Source organism: Panicum hallii, chromosome 9 (assembly GCF_002211085.1).
Source record: "Panicum hallii strain FIL2 chromosome 9, PHallii_v3.1, whole genome shotgun sequence".
Lineage (NCBI taxonomy): Eukaryota > Viridiplantae > Streptophyta > Magnoliopsida > Poales > Poaceae > Panicum > Panicum hallii.
Window position 1 is genome coordinate 9,873,529 of NC_038050.1, and position 23,906 is coordinate 9,897,434.

General features: G+C 45.4%; 2 protein-coding genes and 1 pseudogene across 2 annotated transcripts; 2 read left to right on the forward strand and 1 right to left on the reverse strand.

The window, feature by feature from the left end:
* Window positions 1-3,484: 3,484 nt before the first annotated feature.
* LOC112873673 (leucine-rich repeat extensin-like protein 6) lies at window positions 3,485-5,082 on the forward strand. Its single transcript, XM_025936684.1, has one exon. It carries the CDS (start codon window positions 3,540-3,542, stop codon window positions 4,695-4,697), a length of 1,158 nt encoding a protein of 385 aa, XP_025792469.1. The 5' UTR covers window positions 3,485-3,539; the 3' UTR covers window positions 4,698-5,082.
* A 4,596-nt stretch (window positions 5,083-9,678) lies between these two features.
* On the reverse strand, window positions 9,679-10,293 carry LOC112872736 (annotated as a pseudogene).
* Window positions 10,294-18,141: 7,848 nt separating this feature from the next.
* Window positions 18,142-23,206, forward strand: LOC112876100 (serine/threonine-protein kinase Nek1-like). The gene is made up of 15 exons (XM_025940143.1): window positions 18,142-18,405; window positions 19,155-19,270; window positions 19,353-19,419; window positions 19,675-19,740; window positions 19,918-19,964; window positions 20,061-20,106; window positions 20,197-20,277; window positions 20,368-20,410; window positions 20,500-20,549; window positions 20,639-20,720; window positions 20,810-20,859; window positions 21,169-21,242; window positions 21,347-21,398; window positions 21,489-21,929; window positions 22,186-23,206. Exons 2-15 carry the CDS (start codon window positions 19,185-19,187, stop codon window positions 22,837-22,839), a joined length of 1,839 nt encoding a protein of 612 aa, XP_025795928.1. The 5' UTR covers window positions 18,142-18,405; window positions 19,155-19,184; the 3' UTR covers window positions 22,840-23,206.
* The last annotated feature ends 700 nt before the right edge of the window (window positions 23,207-23,906 follow it).

Below are 23,906 nucleotides of genomic sequence, written 5' to 3' on the forward strand. Positions count from 1 at the left end.
GTTGCAAGGTTGTCTAGTCTGGTTACACCATAAATGTGACGAACATCTTGTCGGTGAGCTGTTGATCCACCGTTTGAGCATTCGTATCTTTTGACATGGTCGTCGTCTTCCCACAAGTTGTACCCACCTTCCATGCATCTCCTGACGCTGGAAAGGGGTAGGTAGTCTTACATCTCAATTCTGAAATGCTCCATCCTTTTCGTGCCTTTCTTATAGCCTGAGATTGCTACCCTGAGGTCCTCCAGGCATGAATGTCAATCCTAATCATGAGTTAGTAGAATAATAGCATCATCTCAAGGTTTAGCTTCGTTCACACGTGTCCTCTTTTTCAACGGTTCTGTCGTCAATCCTACTGTACAACACTGTATCAAAGACTTCTGTAAACACTAAACAGCCTTCTACTCTTCCGGTGCTTTTTACTGAATCTTTGTGGTGCCAATTCTTTAGTATCGTTTGTCCTTCAGTAGTGATTACCATGTCAAGAGGAGAAGAGATCAACAGACTCGTGTTCTGGTCATTGCATATTGGGTTGGCGCACATGACTAGGACCTCTGATTAAACTAGTTCAAAGCTAGTCGGTGGCCGATCCACTTGGAAGCGTTTTTGGTAACCTAACTCGCATGTTTGGACAAATGACGCGCTGTGTTATTCTTGCAGATGCAGAACCCATTGTATGTCGCGCCTTCATCTACAGTAAACAACGACACACTGCCTGTACATCTCTCTCTCTCTCTCTCTCTCTCTCTCTATCTCTAGATGTGTGGTCCTGATTTAATTTGGTGCAATATAGCAGTGGACATTACGTTATTACCCCGAGAGCTACATGCCATCTGCTTGACCAAACCATATAAGGCCCAGACCCTGGTCAAACTAGGCCAGGCAGCATGCATGCAGTGCATGGTTCCATGTTGATCAGGTCTCACTTGCTCTCACCTCTAAGAAACCTCGTGCAGAAAGGATCAAGCCTCTTGACCCTTCCAAGACCACCATCGCAAGTGCCAGCGTATAATATGGAACGATCACGCGGTGAGCTTTCTTGTCGATCGGGCCGGTGACATGCGGACATTGGATGTCACCATGTACCAAACAGATGGAAGAACACAACCAGCATTCTTCGACATCGGTTTCTTTGTCCACAATTCAAAAGAGTAGCGTGCGTGAAAGCTCAGTCTGATCGACTGCAAGCAGCTCTCTGCGGCTCTTGCGTTGAAGGCTTCAGCAAAACCGAGGAAAAAGTTGTATTTTATGCAGTTCAAGAGGTTGTAGTTTGCAAGGGAAACTCATTTGAAAAATGCTTGTGACGTAAGAAGCGGCAGGAAAGTTCCGAGAGCGCGAGGGTGCATGATGAGAAGTTCATGGCCGGGGTAAGTGAGTAGAGAGAAGCTGTCGGCGACAAGCGTAGAGATTAACCTACCTTGGATAAGAATATCTAATTAATCTTGGGTGTGCAAAAAAGGGAGGGGGTAAACATTGACCTAAAACCGCATTTGCTGCTGCATTTGATTTACCACAGTGCCAAGATTCGGAGCTAGTGACGCGATCTCACCAGCTACCATTTCCCCTCTCACCTACCGGATTGGGCTCAGCCGTAGAGTTGTAACTGTCAAACGCCACGGAGGGAGGGAGGGGGAGAGAGAGAGAGAGAGAGAGAGAGAGAGAGAGAGAGAGAGAGAGAGAGAGGTGCAAAACATTTTGGTCTCTCAAAAGTGCCAAAGATATGCGTGCCAACAAGAGATCGGTAAGGATCAGGTCAATTTCCAACAAGAAGGTGCACTTAATCGATCAGCCTTCAGCATGTTTTCCTCTGTCGTCGTCTCCATGTGCGTCCCTAGCGGCTATGTCTCTCTAAAGCACAGACATCATCCTAGCACACGTTAACCTTTGTGGCCGTGTGTGCAGAACTGCAGATTGAATTGCTGAGCGTGCTTGCATTTGCAGACTTGCAGTTGATCGATCCTGGGCTGGATGTGTGAGGATCAAGCCGGCCGGCGGCGGGTCCAGATCAGATCCCTGTGACTCTCACGGCGCCGGTATTGGGATAGGAGACGATGGACGACGGCATCAGCAGGCGTTGGCGTTGACGTCGTCGCCGGCCGTCCAGCATTTCCATCTCTCGATCGATCTCGTCCTACAAGATAGGGATGGGGACGGGAGATGAACGCCGACATGACCTCCCACCCGACTCCCACCTCCTCCTGCTACTCCGCCAAAATCTATTGTCCTAGCGGCCACTGCACTTAGCCATGAGCCGCTAAACTACATGGTGTGTCAATTCGACTAGAGAAAAAAAAAACTATGCAATGGGCTGGTCTCATGTATATATATGGTACTCCCCTCCCGTCACCTAAATTAAAGTTTGACGTTTTGGGTAGCAATAATCAAACATTTCAAATTTGTGTTTGGTGGATGTACATTGTCAGCAACATAGGGAAATGTATTTGTACAAATGTTTAAGTAAAATACAGTTTGACTTTGATACTCATATAATTTGCTATTATTTGTAAATATAGTGCAAATGCAATTGTTAGTCAAATTTGTGTTTCGGTACAACGACCTAAATTTGCATCAAGCCTCTCTAAGGTCAATCATATCATCTTCCAAAGCATTCTACTGCTCTATTTCAACCTTGTCCATCCCCTCCCACCGTCGGGTTATGAAACCTAAATTGCTTCGTAGTGGCCCCTACCCAGGAGGGCTACTAACATTCAAGTCAGACAATGCTTTCTCTTATCATAAACAAAAGTCTATTATTATGCCATCATGGACACGATCTCTAATAGTATGATATTTTAATTAATAATATTTAAAAGGTAAAATCCCTTCTACACGTATGTGTACCTACTCCCATGTGCAATAAACCACCTTAACTATGTCCACAGTATGAGTTTTTTTGCTATTAGTGGTCAAATAAAAAAAGGTTTAACTCAGGTTAAATATAAATGGGCTTGTTATAATTTTGGATCAAAGGTTTAGTAACCTGCCCCGACAAATCAAGTGGCTGAGATTGGGCTTTAGTCACAAGGAACAACAGGCAAAGTAGGCGTCTTCTAGAACAAGATCGAACTAATAATCTAACGTTGTTTCCGTACTCCCTTCAATTCTAAATGCGGGTTATTCAGAAATTTCCACTTTTATATAAATGTAAACCATCCTAGAACTTTTATACATCTTTTACCCCTTTATTCCGTGCTTGCCCCTCATTGATAAATTCTACCACCTTCACAAATGTATGAGTCATCTTTTTCCAATAAAAAATAAATGATGGTAAAAGAAATGCAGTAAGCATACTCATGTTACTATATCATCACCTACTGAAGACTAAACCAAGTCAAACACACACAAAAAAGAGAACAATGTATGATTATATGTCAACATCCATGACCAAGCATAAACATCTCTAAGCTCGCTAGCTCCCTCCAACCCCCACCAAAATCCAATATATATACAACCACATCGAATTCCCAAGACTATACCACAGTACAGCACACATTCTCTTCATTCCTATCCCCCTCCCAATCAAACACCAGAATCCTGTCAAAATGGCGCCTTTGTCAGGGCCAACGACAGGCAAGAGAGCTCTCCGCCACCTCCTCCTCCTCTGCCTCCTCCTCCCATGTCTCTCCCAACCACTCCCGGCTCCTTCCCCCTCGCCGGCGGCGGCGCCCACGTTTCCCCTCTCGCCGTTCAACGACCGCCTCGATGCGGCGTACGTCGCGCTGCAGGCGTGGAAGCACGCCATCATCGAGGACCCCAAGAACCTGACCGGCAACTGGTGCGGCCCCTACGTGTGCAACTACACCGGCGTCTTCTGCACGGCGGCGCCCGACGACCCGCACATCCTCACCGTCGCCGGCGTCGACCTCAACCACGGCCGCATCGCCGGGTACCTCCCCGACCACATCGGCCTCCTCGCCGACGTCGCGCTCCTCCACCTCAACTCCAACCGCTTCCACGGCACGCTGCCGGGGTCCATGCAGCACATGCGCCTCCTCTTCGAGCTCGACGTCAGCAACAACCTCCTCTCCGGCGCGTTCCCCTCGTTCCTCACCTCGCTGCCGTCGCTCAAGTACCTCGACCTGCGCTTCAACAACTTCGACGGGCAGCTCCCCGACGACGTGTTCGGCCGGCAGCTCAGCCTCGACGCTCTGTTCGCCAACAACAACCGCTTCAACGTGACCCTGTCGTCGCGGACCCTGACCAACTCCACGGCGTCCGTCATCGTGCTCGCCAACACCGAGCTCAAGGGCTGCCTGCCGCCGAGCATCGGCGACATGGCCGACACGCTGGTGGAGCTCGTCCTCCTCAACACCAGCATCAGCTCCTGCATCCCGCCGGAGATCGGCAAGCTCAAGAAGCTCAAGGTGCTGGACCTCAGCCACAACGAGCTCGCCGGGGAGCTGCCGGAGAGCATCGGCGACATGGAGAGCCTAGAGGTGCTCAACGTGGGGTACAACCAGCTGTCCGGCGTGGTGCCGGAGAGCATCTGCCTGCTGCCGAAGCTCAGGAACCTCACCGTCACCGGCAACTACTTCTGCGGCGAGCCGGTGTCCTGCCTCCACGTGCCCCTGCGCGACGACCGGATGAACTGCATCCCCGAGTGGCCCCACCAGCGCACGCACGAGGAGTGCATCGCCTTCGAGCACCGCCCGCCGGTGCACTGCGGCGCTGACGGCTGCATTCTTCATCACCCGCTGTGAACTGTGAAGAAGCACTCGCATGGATGTACACGATCAGTCGTATGGCTGCAGGTAGAGACTGCGAAGCTGCATGCACGCATGTGGGTTCTAGAAACAGTGCTCTTGCTACAATTTAAAAATGGTTCCTAATTAATTAAGGACAAAAGTTAAATTGAATTATAAATTCGCGTGAGTTTGATAATTTTGTGCCGTCGGTGCCAAACGTGTATTTGGTAGCTAGAAGGGTTTGCAAGTGGGCATATTAGGTTTTGTCCTTTGTTCTTTTCCTTGTAACTTTTTGTTACCACATAAAAGGCATATTGCTAATGTAAACCAACACAAACGTGACATGTAACTGTATATGCCTCTCAAATAAGAATTTGAATAATGGGTCCGAAAGTCCTAATCACTGTCTCTCTGCATCTTTTTTTCATTATAATATTACTCCTCCCATATATATAGTATCATGTAGTTACACACTTGCATGCGGAATTAATCATCCATAAAAGTTGTATTTTTGTTATAGATAAAACTACACTTCCTAGTAATAATCTGGTGTGCTGTCCTCTCAATCTATATGCAAAAAAAAGAGAGAGAGAAAACTTCCACTCCATAATCAAGAAACATTAGCATGATGTGTGCAACCATAGTTAAACCTAAAGAACTCGCATGGAGATTAGCTTCATAACTACCTGCATCCATTAGCTTAATAATTTTTGCCTAATATTATTAGGTTGCATTTAAGGCATATATTAACATTAGCTCACTCTTTTCATAAAATTTATATACTATATCTTAACATTAACTCAAACTCTAGTCCACCACTTGATCTAAATAATGGTAGTGTAATGCACAAACTAGCTAGAACATGATCTATCTCCATCAAATCTTTGGTCACTTTTGATGTGTATGGCTCAACTAGAAAAGTTAAAAAGAAGTGGAAATGGAGGATGAGCATAATGACCCCTAGCTTTAAAATACCTGAAATAAACCAAAAGAGACGGGTGGTACTTTGCATGTTTTCAAACTCTGAATGCCATACTTGATTTATGAACATATGTTTATGCCTTTTAACCCTCAGTTTGTTGTTCCTATCAAATGTTTTCGTCTAACTCTTGTTGCATTTACTTCTATTTCAATCAAGATTTGTGGTTTTTTGTGGGAATTATTTTTTACTTATCCTCCTTTTTCCACATAGATTAATGGGCTACATGCAATTAATTTTACAGTATTTGATCATTTTCACCCCTAACAATTGGGAAAAGTGGTGAAATGGTCCATATAAGGTTAGGATTTTTGTGTTAAATGGGCCTATGTTTGACTTACTACGTGTGATCAACGGATCATTGCATTCATTTGGTTCAAAAACCATAAATGAATTGGACTTTGGTCTGTTTAGGGTTCATAATTGGAGTTTAAGAACTACATTCATTTCAAGATGTGGTCCATATGAACAAAGGAATTGGTGATAAAGGAACATTAACAACTGAAGATTCTTGGGACAGGTTCTCACAATTGTCCTATTTATAAAACATATGACCCACATTTCATTCTATGCATATTGGAGACATATATGATATATGTAGTGTATGCCTTTTCTTCACCAACTGATCAATCCAAGGTCAAAAGCATTATTTCCTTCCCTTTTTATTTTGTCATAACGCGCAGCATGATGGCGACCATTAATATCGTAAAGTCAATTTTGTAAAGTCAGGACAAGCTTTTATGCCATATTCCAATTATTAAAATTGACCAAGAATCGTGTGTAAAGTTGATTACACAAACAAGATCCTAAAAGATAATGGAGACAGAAAGGTGACCCAATGATGATGCGTCGCACTTACAGAGTTATTTGCTACTATGAAGCTTCGATCATAGTATATTTTTGTAGTCATACGTGGGGTCGCATAACTTGTTGATAATGACCCGTTACCTCTTAAATAATCTAGGCAAGTACTTTTCTTGGCAGTAAATGACACAAGCGTCAACCGATTAGCCGTTCGAGATAAAGAAAGGGCTGGAAAATGACTAATTGTAAAAAAAGCAATGGAGTTAGGGAGAAGGCGGCCGTAGTGCCATTTTATCTCTAAGAGAGTTTGTCATCATGTTCTTTCTTGAGGAAGCATGCATGCATGTGCCCGGTCTCGTTCTCTTTTTATGGTTCTTAGTTTTAGTAATAATTGTCACTACAACAGGATCTAGTCATCTAGCAGATCCAGGGGGGTCTAGATACGCCCTAGGATTGTATATATTCCATGGCATTTGTTGAAGTTGAACGTGCTGTGTCTTGTTCTATATGGTATCACGGAAAAGCAACCATCTAGCCAAAAAAACGCGGGGGGGGGGGGGGTGGGGGGGGGTGGGGGCCATTTGCGTGCCTGATGTATGCATCATGTGTTGCGGTCGTGATCATGGGCACACTGCTGATTATATCATCAAGGGGCATGCAAAATATTAATAAGGATTGTATATAGTGTATGGAACATCATCTGTATAATTAATAAATCAAAAGGACAAGTCATCACACTATAAAAAATGATTTGTAGCAATGCCCCGATTTTTTTCTAGGGGCGGGTCAAAAGGTAACCCGCGCCTACAAATGGAGCGCGGTTATTGTTGCATCCGATCCGTCCTTAGAAATGCCACCATTTTCAGGGACAGGTGACGGTCTCACCCGCCCCTAAAAATAGTATTTTTAGAGGTGGGTGATGCCACCACCCGCCTCTAAAAATACATTTTTAGGGGCGGGTGCCCCTGGAAATGCATTTTTAGGAATGGGTGATGGCATGACCCATCCGTACAAATGGTTTCACGCAAAAAAAATCACAATTTCATACAATCTCGGATGAAGTTGAACTTTATATCAAAATTGTAGAGGTTGACGTGATCTAAAATTTTGTAGTTGATAAATTTTTCATTTAAGATCATTTAATAGTCAAAAAAATTATTATAAGTTCTTATATGGCTATGACTATATAATATCTCATATAGCTCAAGTCATAGGTTTCCACAATCTTACAGTAAAATATACTTCGTATATTTTTTTATTTATAATTCACAATAATCATAGTATAGAAATTTTATCTTTTTTATTTATTTTGCTATATGTAAAGATTTAAATAAATTTTTAGAATAAAATAGAAAAATATTGTTAGGGGCGGGTGGTGGTCACCTGTCCCTAAAAATGGATTTTTAGGGGCAGATGATGGCATGACCCGTCCCTAGAAATTAATTTCAGAGTTAATATAAAAGAATAGCATACCCCATAGAGTCATAAGTGACTGTGTAGCGTGGTGAATAGGAGGGTACGCGCGAGGCTGGAGGTAAGCGGTTCGAACTCCGGTTTACGCAAGTGTGCATATTTCGTTCAAAAAATTATACCTCGGTAGTAGAGGGGGTGGTGGTATTGGTTGGCGAGGATATTATTTTTCTTTTTTATTTTGTTATTTTTATTTTTTTCTTATTTTTTTCATATTCTGGACATTGATTTGTAGGGGCGGGTCATGCCTTAACCCGCCCCTGCAAAATCGATTTCTAGAGGCGGGTGACGCCATGATCCGCCCCTAGGGGCACCCGTCCCGAGAAATAGCTATTTTTAGCTGCGAGAAACGTGAGCGAGTACCGCATCCGCCTCTAAAAATACAATTTCATAGGCTCCTAAAAACCTTTTTTAGTAGTATCAGTGTGTAGAAAGAAAGACTATAGGCAAGTAGTACCAGACAGTGCAAATATATATCCTGTGGGGTTAAGTGGAGTGCTAAGTGCAATATGTATCCAATGGTTCCCTTCTGTGTTGGTGATGCGCCATCATGATGGATCCAAGTGATCTTTACTATTTAGTTTTTGTTGATGAGGTGGTTGGATAATGTAGAGGTATTATATTTTGGTAGCCAATCTCTTTCTTCCCACAAGTGGCGTTATTAGGGATCAAATAACCTCCATCTCCTGCTGTATAGAGCGTTAGTTTTGAACAAAATTAATAGAAGTCTGTTGTTGTAGACGCGGTACATGAAAGTGAGGAACAGAAGTAAACACAGGCTGGCTTAATTAATTACTACTAGCTCCATCCGTTCTAAAATGTAGATTGTTTTAGCTTTTCTAGATTCATAGTATTTACTATTATGTATCCACTATAGGAAAATAGTGTAATTTCGTCGGCCAGAAACCGACAAAAATAGCCTGAAAGCCGTCGAAAATAGCTATTTTCGTCGGTCGGCCAACGAAATTAGGCCGATGGAATAAAGTAGACAAAAATAGCTTTATTTTCATCGGCAACCGATGAAAATAAAGCTATTTTCGTCGGCAACCGATGAAAATAAAGCTATTTTCGTCGGCCAGCACGGCCGACGAAAATATGTTCACATTTTCATCGGCCTCGCTGGCCGACGAAAATACTGGACACGCTACATTTCGTCGGCCATCTGGCCGACGAAAATACTGGGATTCTGTTTAAAAAAACAGCTGCACGTTTACAATCCTGTTTAAAAAAACAGCTGCACGTTTACAATGTCGTTATGGCAGCGCTCTTTCCACATGCCGTTCTCAGGCTCTCTTCAGCCTATCTTTCTCCGTAGGTAGAACTCAAACCATGACACAGCACCAAAATATTGAAACACCAGATCCAATCCTAAGCTGAGCTCTTTCACTCACCGGGTCCATTGCCAGCGTTTGCAAGAAAACTAAAACGCGCACAACACAATGTGTCGCGGAAGGACATGAGGCCGTAAGAGAGCAACAGACTCCACCCTGCTCTGCATTATTCCCAGACTAAGCTATATTTTTGGGGGCACGCAGCACATGATAACAGAGCACGCTCTCGGGTGAACTCAAAGTCATCAATCCTGCAACATACACACCCCAGTGAACATCAGAATACATTCACACAAGCACACAACAAATCACCGATCAACAAGCTGAAAACCCTTACGCACTTCCTGAACATAACAGTCACGTCAATGCTTGTCGTGAGGCGCGGGAGAAGGTCGATGGCATCCGCGATGTTCTACTCCCGGTTGCGGACGTACTCCTCGTCCTTGTCCTACGAATTGCATCCCAAAACCATTATCACACCGATCAATACCACAGCCCGCAACCTAATTTAATCTAACCTGCATACTGCTGTTGCATCCCAATACAACACCATTCTCATGTTGATCAATTGAACAGAAACAACCCCCTATAGAGAGAGTTAAAACCGAACCTGTACGACGCTGTTGGAATCGATGAGGCGTTCGGCGACAAGCGATAGCAACTTCTGCTGCGACACCTCGCTGGCGTCCGGGTTCAGGCTGATCACATTCTTCAGCAGCAGCACGTTGCCTGCACAAACCAAAACCGGAGACATAAGTATCGCTGGAAAAGCACTTCGCGCGCGCGGTAAACTCGCAGGGGGTTCGGAATCGAGCGAGAGCTCACAGATGGCGAGGAGCGGGCAGGGGCCGTTGTCATTCTAGTAGACGATGGGCGTGCGGCGTCCGAGGAAGTCGACGGCTCTCGTCCGGTGCATCACCTCCGGCGGCTCGGCGGGCGGTGCGACCGGCTGGGACTGGGGATCCACCTCCGCCACGCCCGGCGGGGCCACCGGCGCGGGGAGGTGGGGCAAGGGGTCGGACGACATGGACAGATCTCCCACGTGATCCCCGGGGCGTGGAACTCGCCGGAACCCTAACCCTAGGGCGTCACGCGGGAGTCGCCGTCGCGGGAGGAGGCGCGCGTGCGATGTCGCAAGGTGGAGCGGTGGCGGGGTCCGCGAGGCGGTGGCGGCGGCCCCGGTGCGCCGCGGCAAAGGGGCGGCCGCGGCCTGAGCGGCGGGGGCAGAGGTGCGGCCGCGGGGCAGTGGCGAGGAGCCCCCCGGGGCGACGGCGGGTGGCAGCGCGGGGCGGCGGCGAGGGCCCGTGGGGCCGGCGGAGGGGGGGCCGCGCGGGGCGGCGGCAGGAGGGCGGCGGGGGCGGCGGCGGTGGCGGGGGCCCTAGGGCGGCGGCGGGAGGCCGCGCGGGGCGGGAGGGACTGCGGCGGTGGCGGGTTGCCGCGCGGGGCGGCGGCGGGGGCCCATGGGGTCGGCGGACGGGGGGCGCGCGGGGCGGCGGCGGCGGCGGGGCGCTGGGCCGGGGGCGGTGGCGGCGGGTCGCTGAGGCGGGAGGCTCGAGTGCGAGGTGGAAAGTGTTGTGCGGGTCTAGAACAAGACATCCAAATCCTAATAAGGGTACCTATATTTTCGTCGGCCGGAGCGAGCCGGCGAAATTAGGTATATTTTTGTCGGCCTACAAAAGGCCGACGAAAATATGCTCTTTCTTTCGTCGGTCCGGGCCTGGCCGACGAAAATATGGACTGTTTTTCGTCGGCCTGCGCTAGGCCGACGAAAAAAAGTTTAAATTTCGTCGGTTTGTGTTGGCTGATGAAATAAGCTAGTTGGCTTGTGTTGGGCCGACCAAATTACATGTGGCCGACGAAATTGAGCTGTTTTGGTGTTTTGGTGTAGTGATCTAGATATAAATGGATGTCTAGATGCATAATAAAATTTATAAATGTAGAAAAGATCACATTTTAAAACAGATGGAGTCGTGGAAGTGAAGAAGGAAGAGAAAAACGCACTCGACCCAAACCACCCTTTTGTGTTCTTTTGTTCAGAATATTATTGTCGTGGACCCGTAATTTACATTGGCTTGCGCATGAATCATTACATGCATCTCTTGGTGACAGTGACGTTAAATTAAAGAGCACAAACCTATTACAAAATGAGAGAGAGGGCCATTTGACGATAGTTATGTATGTTTCTCATATACAATTACTACTAAAAACACGTCAAAGGTCCACCCTAAAATTAGCGGTACGAAGATAACCCGGTACTAATTTATTGGTATCGGCTACCGGTGATGTACTTTTGAGTTGGATGGAAAGGTCCAGGAGACCTTTAGTACCGGGTGGTAACACCACCCGGTACCAATATCTAGCTTTTGGTACCGCTTAAAGGATCCTCGACAAGTTAGTTCAAAAGAAAAATATCTCCCATTCAATTACAACCGTTGTGTAGGTGAGATGGTAAAGGAGTACACGCGAGGCAAGAGATCACGGGTTTGAATCCCGACCACACGCGAAAATCGCGTGACTTGCGGGCCTCTTCCCGGATTTAATATATTCTTTTAGGAACCTTCACCCATTACTGGAGAGAGCCTTAGCACCGGTTGTTTTATCCGGTGACGAAAATCTTAAACTTTAGTCTTATCTCGTAGTACCGGTTACAGAATCGGTGCATAAGGCACTTATCATTAGTACTGTAAGGTCTTTTTCTAGTAGTAAATTGGTATCCATATGTAGTGAGAGATGTGTATAGAGAGAGATGATAATATTATTCCTTCCTGGGGCGACAAAAGCTAAGCAGGCTGGTGGTGGTGTGTGGCCTTTCTGGTTAGCCGTCGCAATTAAGCGCGATCTGCTTTGTAGCATGTCGCGGGCCCGTCCCTTTGACCATGCATTCATCTCATTGTCCATCGGTCTCGTTGGAGTCCGATCCAAGATAAGCACATCATGTGGCAGTGGCTGTGGCACACGGGGAGCCGCTAGTTAGCTAGCTCTAGCTCGATCCACCTTAACCACCATCACAAAGTTCAGACGAAGGCTTTAAGCATCAAAATGAAAGGAGACCAAGCAAATTAAATCGGCAGTAGCAGGGTGGAGAGGGAAGCTCCTTTCTTCTACAGGTAGGCTAGTTCTAATCAAAATCTGCCTGACTAGTGTGCCAGTTTATCTGATGTCTTTCAGTTTACCTGGTGTCTTTCTTTTAAGTTTCCAAAGTGGGGCCTAGAATTAATCAACTCTCATTTGGCTAACTGCATGTGGAATGATTTTGAGGGCTATAGAAAAATACATCTAGCCAACTGGGAGCTAGTGAGTATGAAAAAAGAATTTGGTGACCTAGGGGTCCCTAATATAAGAGACCTCAACTTGGTCCTGTTGGGATCATGGGTCAAAAGATTTATAAAAAGTGAACATAAATCGTGGCATAACATTATGGAGCAGAAATATATTAGACATGCTACTAATATCTTCTGTGTGTCACAATCCCCTCACTCCTCTCAATTCTGGAAGGGGATTATTTAGGCAGCAAAAGCTCTGAAGTTTGGATATAAATGGCAATTAGGAGATGGTGTGAAAGTGAGATTTTGGGAGGATACCTGGTTTGGAACCTCCCCTCTTGTTGTCCAATTCTGGGATTTATATTCAATCTGTGATCAGGTGGGGAGCACAGTTGCAGAGATTTGGGATGGTCAAGAGGTTAAGCTCACCTTTAGAAGAACCTTTAGCTCAAGAATGATGGAAAGGTGGTTGGAGTTGCAAGAGGTGGTGTCCAGTAGAGCATATAACTCTGATGGAGATGCTTTAATCTGGACTTATGAAAGTAAAGGGGAATACTCCACTAAATCCTTATGCAGTGTAACTTTAGAGGGGTGCAACCAGTCTATGTTCCTACAATATGGAAATCAAATCATGACAGTAGATAATCTCCTCAAAAGAGGAATTTCAAAACCTTTAGACTACCAATTGTGCAAAGAAAATGAATCTGTTCATCACTTGCTTTTTGATTGCGTGATTGCTAGATACATTTGGGATCTGGCATATACTTTTCCTGGCCTTAGAACTGATGGTTTCTTATGTATGGCTAGTAGATGGTACATGAAAACAAATATGAAGTGATTAACAGTATTTCTGCAGGAATTATGTGCGAGATTTGGCTAATAAGAAATGACTTTGTTTTCCAAAAATACAATGGCAGGACATCAAAATCGTGCTGAGAAGGATCTAGGTATGCATGCTTGCATGGATGCCCATCTTCAAGCAGGACCTAGCAAAGAGAATCGGCCTGTGGTGCAGCTTCTTAGAGGGTCAGCTAAGGACCCCCTTGGCGAATGGCGATTGCCTGACTGCAAGGAAGGTGCTCATGAAAAAGCTGGACAAGGACCGGAAGTTGTACTGATCCACTTTGTTGCTAGTGTCTGAAAATGATTTGTTCCTGAACCTGTTTTGTTTTGCGGCGCACAGTGTATTCTGTCTGGAGGATAGTGTGCTGCTGCTGATCGCTTGCTTCTCTGTAAGGCGCTGAACATTTTGTTTCAATGAAACGGAGCGGGGCAATCTTGCCTGCTATTCTAAAAAAAACTAAATCGGCAGTACTAGTTCCAAAAGGAGAAGGTGCTAGAATTCTAAGCTGGAAGCCATTTAATAAACATCCACGCATATGTAAGTTTCGTTTGTTTTTTAATTATATCCTCCTCCAGCATGCTTGTAGGACCATCGGACGGTGAATGGTCGTCTGTCATGACGCAGCGTCCTTTAAAAAATCGTACTGGGTAGAAAAGGAGAGTAGAAAAGTCAGCCCAGCCAAGATGGCATGGGCCGCCAGCTGGCTTAGCGATCGCAGATAAAAGTAGGCCTGGCGGTCAGGCGTTATGGGCCCCTTGAGAGCTAAGGTAGTCGGTCGGGCCGGGCCTAGGCAGCTGTGAATGGGTTTGCTCAGGCTGAACCGGATTACCACGTGGTGGGCTGGAACTGTGACGTGACGGGGCGCCGCTCATCCGGTCAACATCTCCCCGGAGGACACTCATTCCCCCTGGACACACTACCTGGAACCATTAACTAGGCTAAGCAACTGCAAATGTTCTCTGGAAAAATGACGCCTGTGGCAATGCAGGAAATGCACAACATTTGCTTAGGCTCACGTGTGTTCGAGGGCGCCATCTCCTGCAGGGAGAAACTTGGACCCGACGGCAACCACTTAAACTTTAGAGACATCATCTTATGGGTACTAAGTGCAATATTTACATAGATCATAAGAGTCTAAAGTACATCATTACACAAGCAGACTTGAATATGAGGCAGAGACGTTGGTTGGAACTTATAAAGGATTATGATCTTGAAGTACACTACCATCCAGACAAAGTCAATGTGGTTGCGGATGCACTTAGCCGCAAGTCACATTGTCATTGTTTATCAGTAGAAGTTTTCAACGACACCCTTTGCTGGGAAATGAGGAAGCTTAATCTGGAAATCGTTCCTCAAGGCAGTCTGAACCATATAGCAGTTAAGCCTATACTTCAGGATAGTATTGTGACGGCACAACAACACGATAAGGGACTTCAAATGATCAAACAACAATTAGCCCAAGGAGAAGAGAAGTATAAATGCTTTCAAGAGGATTCTAAAGGAATTCTACGATTTAAGGGACGTATAGTTCTACCCAAAAACCATCAGCTTCGCAAGCAAATAATGGATGAAGCACATCTATCTAAATTTGCTATGCACCCTGGCAGTAGGAAAATGTACCAAGACTTGAAATAGAATTTCTGGTGGACTCGTATGAGAAGAGAAATAGCAAAGTACGTCTCTGAGTGCGATGTTTGCCAAAGAGTTAAAGCTAGTCACTTAAAGACTTCTGGTATGCTACAACCTTTATCTATTCCATCTTGGAAATAGGAGGATATCAGTATGGACTTTATTGTAGGTTTACCCAATACTTCTCAAAGGCATGATTCTATTTGGGTGATTGTGGATAGGTTAACCAAGACCGCTCATTTTCTTCCAGTACATACCACTTACACTTTCCTCCCCCGTCCAGTTTTTGCACGGGCCACCCAACCGACGGATGAAATAAATGGTCTCAGGCTTGCTCCTGGCAGCCATCCATGGACCACGGCTGTACGAGAGGGGTGGAAACTGTAAGTAAATAGAAAAATAGATATTTGAATCTGTTTTCATGCGAATTTAATCCGTTTCCATCTCAAAAGATAAAAATAGAAATACGGATATCCAAGATATACGTATCCGATCCGGTTCCATCAAAGCAAAGCCACCCTGCCGTGCTGCCCGTGCAGTGTCCTGCCATCGTCGTAGTAGTAGTACAGCCCCTGGCACGTTGGCCCACGCGTCAGCGTCATTGGCCGGATGCTCGCGCCACGACACGAATATTTGTGCGTCCTGAGAGCCTACGCTGCTCACGGTCCGTACGTGCTGCCGGATGCGCGTTTTCTCTCCTACTGTCGTACTCACTTGGTCTAAAAAATACAAAATTTATATAAAATAGTATTAATATTTATATTATAAAATAAGTGTTATTAAATTATTTATATAATATATTTTCATACTAAATTTATTTGGAGACAAATATTAGTATTTTTTATATAATTTTGGTTAAATTTAAAACTATTTGACTCCTCAGGATGCTAGGGTTGTATTCTTTTTTGGACGGGACGGAGTGAGTACATTATAGATTAATTAATGTTCCTTAAACAGTTTCTTCAAAGAAAAAAGAAAGATGTTCTTTTAACAGAATGGCAATGGCGGTGCCGGTGTCGAAGAGAAGGAAGAGAGAAGAAAAGGGCGGCGATGCCAGTGTCAAGCTATTAGCTAACAGTGCCTCGACAGCAAATCGATCGATGAGCCGAAAGTAACTCCAAGACTGTTGCAGGAACAGCATCAGATGGTGTAACAAAAGAAGAGATTCTCATCCATTCATTCGTCGAGGGACCGGACAGGTGCAGCTGCGCCGGAGAGAGAGCATCGGTGCGACTGCTAGTCCGCAACCAGGCTCATCAGGCAGGGCAGAGAGGCGGCTGCAACAGCAGCAGAGAAGATGAAGAGGCCGCGAAGAGCGCTGCCAGTGCCAAGCACTCAATAGAATCCAAGTCCCTGAGCTGAGCTCTCTCTCTCCTCATCCCAACAAGACGACGAGCACGATGCAGACTACACCCAGCAGCGGAGCAGCCTTCGTCAACGCTAGCGACGGCACACGTACGTATCTTGCTCCGGATTCTCCATTCACTCCGCCCCATCCATAGACCGTAGTGCTGTACTCGGCCGCATTTGCTTCTTCAGGTGGGCCTTCATCAGACGGGTACGTACGCGTGCGTGTACGAGGAAAAGATACGCCTCAAGATTCCGCCCACCAACAAGCAAGGTTACGCTGTCTGCAGCCTGTACGCTTCTGGGGGGGATACGCGCATTAAGGCCCAGTACGTCTTCCTCAGATCCGTCATCGATACGATGCGCGAAACACTACCACTGCTGCAACAGTACCATGAGTGCACGCGTACTCCTACAAGACAAATGCTAGCGTATGGTTTTGTTTAGCTCGGCGACAACCCAGATCGATGGACAAATAAAACCTGACAGGTGGAAGCGACACCTGCCGCGCCTCGTTCCACGTATACAACGTTAACGCCCAAGAAATAAATAATCGCCCCCGGTACGTATATACACCAACGTTTTGCCAGTCAGTCCTGCCACGTGAACACTGACGAGGGGTGTTTGGCCTGTCACGTGAAATCGAATCGAATGTTTAGTTAGTAGTTATAAATATTAAATATAGACTAATTATAAAACTAATTGCAACTAATTTGCGAGACGAATCTATTAAGTATAATTAGTTTAATATGATGCTAAGTAAACATATGCTTAATAATGAATTAATTATGTTTAATAGATTCGTCTCACGAATTAACCTCCATCAGATGTAACTAGTTTTATAACTAACTTATATTTTATCATTAGCAATCAAAGATTCATTAGTCCCCGGTACCGAACACCACGCATTAGTATATATATATATACTCTACAATTTATTTCAAAGCTGTAGCCTTACCGGGGGTGTATTTTATTGTTTACTGTAAGCATATAGTGGTAATATTCTATTGGGAACTACCGCCAGCTAGCCAAACAGATAGCAAAAGTTACTGTTCCCAGTGCAGGTCAGTACAGTCCTTATCCAACAATTTCTGCAGCCCAACTAGAAAATCGGAGGTTTGGAGTCTCCATTCATCAGTACGTATACTAGGAAAAAAAATCCTAAAAGTCATAGGAAAAAGTAAAACATCCGACCATCAATTTTGTAGTCTGACAACGGCAGCCACTGAATCTAATTCTCCTCCATGCTAACAAGTACCAAGTCATAAGTAATAAACAAGTAACGCACCAATGGCAATAATTTTCCATGCTAAATTATAGCAAGATTGAGCATACGGTGGTGACAGATTGCACCACTTTTATTTAGCTACCTAAAACGACAACTATAGTTTGTGAAACTTTTTTTGAAATAAAATAGTTTCTGAAACTGCATTGTTATTATTTAAGCTGTTAGACCTCTATTTAACGGTAAAGAAATAACTAGAGAATATGAGGATTTCAGTAACTAGAATAGGCACTCGTAGTTTTGTATTAGGTGACTGAAACCTTAATACAGGAACGGAGCCGTGCACCAGCACAACGTAACAAAACACAGGAAATCGTGCAAGCACCAGAATCCAAAAGCACCGATTTGACCTTGGGATGCAGCCCGTCACCGGCTCACCGCCAGTCACCGCCCGCCTCCATCCTCTTCTCCCCTCTTCCCCTGTCGCTTTCCCTCCCTACAGCTTCCATGGCCTCTTTCTCTCTCCTCTTCGAATACTTTTCCTTTTCCCTCTCGCCTTCCCCTCTCTCACCTTTTTGTCCATATAAAAATTTGAGGTTCCGAGCAACCGGCGGGTTTGAAGTTTGAACTCACTCCCCCTCAAAGTCCCCGTCTCTATCTTTCTCTAGTCTCAAGATCTGTGTGTAAGGTGACCAACACCAAGGATTTCTTCTCCTCCCCTCCCGCGTCGTGCATTTGCTCCAAGGGGAGCAGCTCCAGGACCAGGAGGGCGTTTCTTGAGCTGTTCTGCTCAGTTCGTGGAGCCCGCTGCTGTCATTCAGGGGGTTCTTGGTGAGTTTTGCTTGTCATTATTTTCGTTTCTGGGTTTCAGTTCTTTCTCTTGCCTGCAAGATTTCCTGTGGTTAATTTGGTGTGCTCTTGGATTTGCGTATTGGGGGCTCGCATTGAGTTTACACAGGTGTTCTTGGCGCTCGACATTTCTCTCGTTTCCTTCAAAGGAACATCTCTCTTGGACAGTTGGACCGTACCTTTTCGGGTTGGCATTTGAGTTCTTTGTTTGAAAACTCGTATTTTTTTAAAGGATTTAGCCTTCAGCATTTCCCTGTGGTCTTCAGTTTGGTATTTGGGGTTCAAAGCTTCAGACGGGAACTACGGCAGACCCGTTGAACGGATCAGCCTGAACACATATTAAGCACTTCAGCACTGTCCGCTAATTCTGTCACAAAGTTCATTTCGCATCACGTGGCGGCACTTCCTTCATTTTTCCCTGTCACCAATTTTGGCATCACTGTATCCCCACTGAAAATTTGTCGCCATTTAGGGCATTAAAGTTGCGATCTGTAAATTATTTTTAACGGCATCCTAGATGTCAAAAGCATCCGTACTACCCTTGCAGTAATGAAGCTGCAGGATGCTTAAATGCACTTGCTTTAAGTCAAATTTACTGGCCGTGAGAGCAAAAGATTAATCTTGGCGCTCTCAAGTTGAGTTTTTCTTTGGTTATTAAGGTTCATTTTGCTTAGTCCAAATCACAGAAATGCCAAGCAAAATCGTTCTGATATCTTGAATTTTCTTTGCAGGAGAAGGATAAAGCATCTTGCTGTACAGCCATGGATCAGTATGAAGTGCTGGAGCAGATCGGTAAAGGAGCATTTGGCTCTGCTCTGCTGGTCAGGCACAAGCTGGAGAAGAAGAAGTGAGACCACCACATTGCTTTCACTTTTTTTTTATCACCATCTGTAGTCCACTTTGATCATTGGGAGTCTGAACTTGTTCAGGTATGTGTTGAAAAAGATCCGGCTTGCGCGTCAGACAGACCGCACTCGCCGGTCTGCCCACCAGGAGGTAGGCAGCTGCTGCTTTGCACGGATCAACTTGTGCCTAGTTATGATTCACACAAGTCTTTTGTTTAAGAATAGCTTGTGAAGGTCAACTCTTCGTACAGAATGATTAGTATTTGCTAGGGTTTGGTTTCCCACAAACTAGTGTGTTCATGATGATGCTATTGCTTATCCTTTCCCAACTGAGATCTGAACTTATAAATTTTCTGCTTTCTGATAGCTGTGCTGTTACTAACGCAAAACTGAAATACCGATGCAGATGCAGCTCATTGCTACAGTGAGGAATCCATTCATTGTGGAGTACAAGGATTCATGGGTGGATAAGGTTAGTAAGAGTATTTAGGAAAAGAAATAGACTTAAAAGCATCAAGTAGATAGTGCTTGCCAATCTTAAAATAAAACCTTGGGCAGCACATTTCTCAATTCTTTAACTTGTATTATGGACTAACGTGATAGTGTGGAAATAAATTTACATAATTTTCACTTCATGTTTCATTTTCAGGGTTGCTACGTTTGTATTGTTATAGGGTATTGCGAGGGAGGAGACATGTATGTTTCTCTCTGAGGCAACGTATGCAGTTAATCCTTCCATAGTTGAACTTTATGGAAACATTTTGATCAATAACATATTCCTTCTTTTACCAGGGCTGAAGCTATTAAAAGAGCTAATGATACCCACTTTTCTGAGGAGGTACGGTTCATGACTTAATTTTCGTTCATTTATTTTTAGGTGGTTCCTGATAGCAAAGTAACACACATGAGCTGCTTTCTCACTCTGCAGAAGCTTTGCCAGTGGCTAGTGCAGCTTCTCATGGCCCTTGACTATTTGCACGCACATCACATTCTTCACCGTGATGTCAAGGTAATAGTTCTGTTCTATTTGAAGTATCATAGATGCTCTTGTACAATGTGGAAATATATGTTTTCTAAAGCTGATCCGTATTTGTTTCAGTGCTCCAATATATTTCTTACCAGGGATCAGAACATAAGACTTGGTATGTCAGTTATCATTTGTATAAGGCATGCTTTCTAGCAATTTACACAATTTTGGAAGCAATTTAATTTGCATTCTAAACAAATCCAGGTGACTTTGGGCTTGCAAAAATATTGACCCCTGATGATCTAGCATCCTCGGTTAGCACATACAACATGCCTCTTCACTTTGCTTCTGTTCACTATATCATTTCTTAGTCACAACATATGGCTCTATGCTCCTGATGCAGGTAGTAGGAACACCAAGTCACATGTGCCCAGAACTTCTTGCAGATATACCTTATGGCAACAAATCTGATATTTGGTCGCTAGGTATGGCATCTGTGAAATGTAAGAGATCTCATGCCTGCAGTTTTGAAGTAATCGATTGGACTGTAATGCTTGGTTCACTCTGTTTTCAGGATGCTGCATGTATGAAATGGCTGCACTCAGACCCGCATTTAAAGCTTTTGTAAGTTCTGAAAATGCTTTTATTAGCTGCTTATGTGTTATCTGAACTTGCTGTTTGATTAAATTCTCAAATGACTTCATCTATGCTTTACTTTTGCCGGGTTTGACTCTTGTTAGTGGCTTTACCATAATGCATTGAACTAAATCTTTGTTGCGGCATATGGTACTGCTTGGGACATATTGTGGTGCTACGGAATGTTTCAGTTGACTCAATTTGGAAAATACATGTAGATTGTGAACTGCTTATCTGAATTAAAGGTTAGGTAACCTTGCGGCTTAATAAATTCTGCTTTTATTGTTTCTTTGGCAGGATATGCAAGCCCTTATCAACAAGATTACCAAGTCGATTGTATCACCTTTGCCCACAAGATATTCTGGTGCATTGTGAGTTTCCTCAGTTATTCTTTTAGTTTATTGTCTTTTTACTTCATTTTTAGCCCTAGTTTGACTGTAGCATGTTTTTTGAAATAATTTGCATCCTCATGCAGTCGGGGACTTGTTAGGAGTATGCTGCGGAGAAGTCCAGAGCATAGGCCAAGTGTAATTACTTTATAATCCTCTTACCAATCAGTTCATCGATAATAATATGTCGTACACCTATATGAATCCTCGTATCACCATCTTGAACAGGCAGCGGAACTACTGAAACACCCACATCTACAACCTTACGTGCTGCAAGTGCATTTGAAATCTTCCCCTTCTCGCAGCGTAATTCCTGTGCATCAATCTCCAACTGAAAAGAGAATGACATTCGCCGCAGAGCCTGTTTACAGAAGCAAGGGCAGGAGGAACTCTTTGGGTAATGAAAGGATAGTAACCTTCAGCAAACCTTCCCCAGAGGGAAATTATATCAGCTATATTCCGGGTATGAAGGACTGCACCACGCCACAGAGTGCCAAAGAGCTGTCTGTTGAAGAAAGTCAGGTTGAGGACGTTACTAGTAAAACCGTGGCAGCAAGGACCTCAAGTATCATGAAGACCCCAAAGACAACTCCATGGAAGATGATGACAACCCTGAAGAATCGGCTAGAAGCTCCACAAGCATCCTATGACAGGACAAGTCATATTGAGGTATGTATGTCATAACCAGTAGTAAAAATAAATCGACATGTGAATTTTCTCGGTGCGTACTGCATATGTTTGATGCCAATTTAGTAGCCATACTTCAATTGAGCCTCTAGTTTTTTGGTTTTGCACTGCCTTTGTGCTTCCATGGATAGCTTATATTACATGCTCTCAATGTTACTTCAAACGTCGCTGACATTTTGCTGTATGCGCGAAAGTGATAGTTTCTCAATACTGAAACTTTGGTTTTTCCCGTTTCCAGCAGTTCTCAAGAACACCAGTTGATAACAGGAGCACTCGGCTTGCCCGGAGAGCATCGCTTCCGCTGCCAGTATTCGAGACCCCCAAGCGCAGCAGCATCAGCATCCTGCAGCAGCTGGAGTCCCCTGACGTGTCCGTGAACTCGCCTCGCATCGACAGGATCGCCGAGTTCCCGCTCGCTTCATCCGGGGAGGAGCCCCGGTTCTCGGTCGGCAAGCCCTCGCTATCATCTGCCCACGGCTCGTGCTCCGCGGCCACGCCTCCGTTCGTGGACCGGTCCATCACCAAGGACAAGTGCACGGCCCAAACGCTCCGCACCGCCGCAGCGGCGGCCTCCGACGGCGAAAACGACAGTAGGGGCGACGACGACGACTCGTCCACGGGCCGCAACGCCACGGCGGCCGCGGTCTCGAGCCGCGGGTCGTCAGGATCGTCGAGGCAGCGGCGGCAGCAGCAGCGCCGGTTCGACACGACGTCGTACCAGCAGCGCGCGGAGGCGCTGGAGGGGCTGCTGGAGTTCAGCGCGCAGCTGCTGCAGCAGGAGCGATACGAGGAGCTGGGCATCCTGCTGAAGCCGTTCGGCCCCGGCGAGAAGGTGTCGCCCAGGGAGACGGCCATATGGCTCACCAAGAGCTTCAAGGAGACAGGGCTGTAGCTTCCGCCGGTCGCCTTGGTTCCCTGCAGACGTCGCGACTTACGAGCCTCTTCTTTCAGGTTTGTAACGCGCGATGTAGTAGCTAGCTAGCGTTAGTCCATCTCAGTAGTTGGATGCTGGGAGTGGACACCATCTCAGTGTTGCCCCAGCTCAAGTAGTATCAGTACCTTACCATTAGCTAGCAGTAGTTAGTTTCTCAAGGCCGCCCCCCAGAATTAACAGCAGGAAGTAGCAGACTGTAGCAGTAAAAAGGAGCTCTTGATGAGGAAGCATGTCTAGGTGAGGTCATGCAATCGTGAATCGTGGTTGTAACCATCTTAGAACTTAGGGAGTAGTTTCAGACTCTCAGTATCACCGGCGCTGACGACTGGAGAATGTTTTATCGTCCATGCATGGATTAAGGTGCTGTTCAGATACAAGGGCAAATGGCAAAAGAGCAAATGGGAAAATTTTTGCTCCTGTCACATCAGATGTTTAGACGCTAATTAGAAGTATTAAATATAGTTTAATTAAAAAACTAATTACAAAGATGAGGACTAAATGACGAGACGAATCTATTAAGCCTAATTAATCCATAATTAGCAAAATTACGGTAGCATTTGCCCTTTTGCACTTTGGGGTGTTTGGATCCAAAATACAAAAAAAATGCAAAAGAGCAAAAGTTTTGCACTTTCTCTTTCTCTTTCCATTGGATCCGAACAGGCACTAAACCATTCATCCTAGCTCATTCGATGAACGCCTGCATTGCTTCTTGAATTGAATCCACATGCTGGGATGCTGGAACCGTGAATGGAGTTGGAAGTGTGCTAGCTTTGGCCTCGTGCCGCAGTCTTCAGCGGATCGACCGAGCACCACCCTGCCAATTGCCAAATGCACTCCTGAGCTTGAACCATGTTCGTGTCCTCTGTTTTCCGGGTGCATGGGTTCTGAATTCTAACGACTGTTTCTGTGCTGCTTGGTGGATGGATGGCAGGATGGACAGCCTGGAAGGCGCGAGGGCAGAGCAAGTAAAGCTGGACATCCACTGTCGAACACTGCAGATTGCGAGCGCGAGTGGTCCGATTTAC

Coding starts and splice junctions, on each gene's coding strand:
- LOC112876100 (XM_025940143.1), top strand. CDS start 19,185: ATGGATCAGTATGAAGTGCTGGAGCAGATCGGTAAAGGAGCATTTGGC. Junction 19,271..19,352: donor CACAAGCTGGAGAAGAAGAA/GTGAGACCACCA, acceptor GAACTTGTTCAG/GTATGTGTTGAAAAAGATCC. Junction 21,399..21,488: donor GTCCAGAGCATAGGCCAAGT/GTAATTACTTTA, acceptor CATCTTGAACAG/GCAGCGGAACTACTGAAACA.
- LOC112873673 (XM_025936684.1), top strand. CDS start 3,540: ATGGCGCCTTTGTCAGGGCCAACGACAGGCAAGAGAGCTCTCCGCCAC.